We start from the raw sequence: 3,057 nt of genomic DNA, 5'->3' as shown, positions 1-3,057 counted from the left end.
CAGTGTCTTGGAGCCTTTCATACACTTTAATGTTGTCTTTGCTGGCAATTTCACTTAATTTCCTCAATCAACTGCACTTTGTCCATAAATAGTTTCTGTAGATGTGTTGCGAACAAATGAAAGTTAAATACTGATTTATTTTTACTGAATGTAATAACTACTTAATTATTTTAATGAAAGCAATGCCTATTTGAAAAAAACCTGTGTCCCAGGAATCTTGCCAACACGTGATAATGAATAGGAACATAGAGGTAGCTGCATCAGCTCTGGCCAGATCACAAAGTGTAACGTTTCTTTTCCCTTTATGGTGAGCTAACATCACTAGCATCCTACTTACTCTGCATCTTAACAAATGCCTAATACCATCTAAGTCCTTCTCTCCTTGATAGCACTCACACCATTCAATATTTGTAGACTTATTCAACTTCAAAAGATAACTCTCAAGAAAAATTCTTCAGTTTATATTCTGAGGAAACACAAAGCAGGATATAAGAAAGGAAAGAAGATTTCGGCACTGCAGTGCATACCTGTAATCCTAGTACTCAGGAGGTTAGAGCCATAGGACTTTCTATAGGTTCAAGGGTATCCTGGGCTACATAGCACATAGCAAATTCAGCTAGTTTTATGTAACAAAATATTGTCTCAAAACTCAGGAAAAAAAGGGAAGTGTTGAGGGAAGTAAATAAAGGAAATAAGGGAAATGGAGATGTCACATTTGCCCTGCTCACTCAACCTTTGTTTGCACTGTAGTCTTTCAGCTCAGTCCCAGGCACACTGACAATTTTCCATTTATATGAAAAGGAGGCAACAGTCAAAATCCTTGGACACTCATTGAGAACTCCTTATCTTTGCCAGTACCCTCCTCAGAGCTCCAGACACATCCTTGTTCCTCATGCTGTAGATGAGGGGGTTCAGCATGGGTGTGAGGATGGTGTAGAACACAGAAAAAATTTTGTCTTGGGATGGGGAATGGTAAGAGTGTGGTACCATATAGGTGTATATGGCAGCCCCATAAAATAAGGTTACCACTGTCATATGAGATGAGCAGGTAGCAAAAGCTTTCTTCCTTCCTTCCACAGAGCTCATGTGGTAGACAGTGGCCAGAATCCGGGCATAGGATGAGATAACTACAGAGAAAGGAATCAACAGCATCAGAACACAGCACACATACATCACTGTCTCATAGAGGGCTGTGTCTGCACATGCCAACTTCAGCACAGCAGGTGCCTCACAAAAGAAATGATTAATCTCTCGTGAACTACAGAAAGGAAAACTCATGGTGATTGGGGTGAGCAGGAAGCCATCCAAAGATCCCCCAAACCAGGAGCCTGCTATGATAATCCAACAGATTCGGCGGCTCATGAGGACAGGGTACCTCAGTGGATTGCAGATGGCCACATAGCGATCATAGGCCATGAGGCCCAGAAGAAAGAACTCGGCTCCCACAAGGGTGAGGTAGAGAAAGTGTTGAGCTGTGCATCCCACAAAGGAAATGGTCCTCTGCCCTAGAAGGTAATCAACTAGCATCTTGGGCACAATGGTTGAGATGTACATCATGTCAATGAAGGACAAGTGACTGAGGAGGAAGTACATTGGGGTATGGAGGTGAGTGTCTGTATGGATCAGAAAGATCATAATTCCATTGGCCACCAGTGCAGTGAGGAAGATGACAGAGATTGTGGCAAATATGAGACCTGAGGTTTCTTCTGTGTTGAACAGCCCCATGAAAGTGAAGTCAGTAGATGATGTGTTGTACCCTTCCATTGATCTTATGATGTTGCTGATATAGCATAAAACCTCCTAAATAAAATAGTGGCACTCCATTCACTTCCAGAGAATCAAAATTACAATCTAAAAGTTCAATAAAAGAACACATTTGAAACATACTTGTCTTGGTATTTTTAAATTGATACACAATTGATTTGTATAAGAATATTAATATCTACAAAACTTAAGCACAATTTATTCTTATTAATCAATAATTTCTTAAGTGCGTTGAGCAAGAAGTTAGTATACATTTCTATATCATAATCATATTCATATTTTATGACACCTAATCATATTATTATACCATAGTGTAGTGTGTCTGTGTAAGGTTGACTAAGGCACATCCTTCCTTCGGTGAAGTACACTTGGTATTTTTATAAAGTACATCTTAGCAATGGTAAGCATAATTACCGTCATTAAAACATTTCTGGCTCTGGCTGTGCAAGGTCTGTCTACCATTCAGCTATGAGTGTGTGTAGTCTAACATTCACACCCGGTTAGATTCCAAAAGCATACCCTACTTCTGTTTACACATGCAACAACACACGTGCAAGGTGAAGTTCACTGTCAAGGCAGAATGTTCTTGCAAACTCAGACATCAAAGGGCCTGAAAAACATTCTTACTTTTAAAAATAAATTTTAGTTTTAGGATAATGGGGCAATGTAGTTATCATTATGATTATCATAACGATTAGTGATTGAGATCAATAATTAGGATTCTAAGGAAAAAGTACAAAGAAATGCATAAAATATATATTGAGCTATAGCTCATTTTTTAATTTGAATTTTATAGTGTTCATAATTAAAAAAAACTCAATAACTCTATCTCTCATAATTTCTGATTTGGGTAAGGAAAAACATTACCACAGCAATGTATATAAAAATCAAGAGCAATCTTTTATGTGCTTTATGGCTAAGGTTGCAGAAAACATTTCCCAAAATTTCTGAGTTAATTCTAATCTAATGCTTCACTAAATGTTCTAAGCCTATGACCATTAAACATGATTACACAGAAAACAATGGTGGTGACTTTGTGAAGGGCACAGTGGCAGATGTCCATGTATCCATTGGTTACCTTTACTATGTACTGAGATATCCCTAGGTCAGTGATAATTGCCTTTTCCCAGGACTGGGAGCTGTGCCTCTTATTTGAGAGAAGATTTGATCAGGAAGTGTCAATTCGTTTCTGGGTTCTCACCATCTCCCAGAGCAGCAGCTCAAAATTTACTACAGCCATCACATATGTGTCAAGCACATGAATCTGCTTATTTTAGCTATCTCTAAACAATA

The 3,057-nt window shown here is 38.5% G+C and overlaps 1 protein-coding gene across 1 annotated transcript; it reads right to left on the bottom strand.

Annotated features, from left to right (window-relative positions):
• Positions 1-828: 828 nt before the first annotated feature.
• On the bottom strand, positions 829-1,764 carry LOC308427667 (olfactory receptor 2T1; the record flags this gene model as incomplete). The annotated part of the gene is made up of 1 exon (XM_080925835.1): positions 829-1,764. The coding sequence occupies one exon, from the start codon at positions 1,762-1,764 to the stop codon at positions 829-831; it is 936 nt and encodes a 311-aa protein (XP_080781961.1).
• Positions 1,765-3,057: the final 1,293 nt, after the last annotated feature.

Source organism: Micromys minutus, assembly GCF_963924665.1.
Source record: "Micromys minutus genome assembly, chromosome: 12".
NCBI lineage: Eukaryota > Metazoa > Chordata > Mammalia > Rodentia > Muridae > Micromys > Micromys minutus.
Note: the sequence above shows the minus strand (reverse complement) of the source record. Positions and strands in the feature narration are given on the sequence as shown.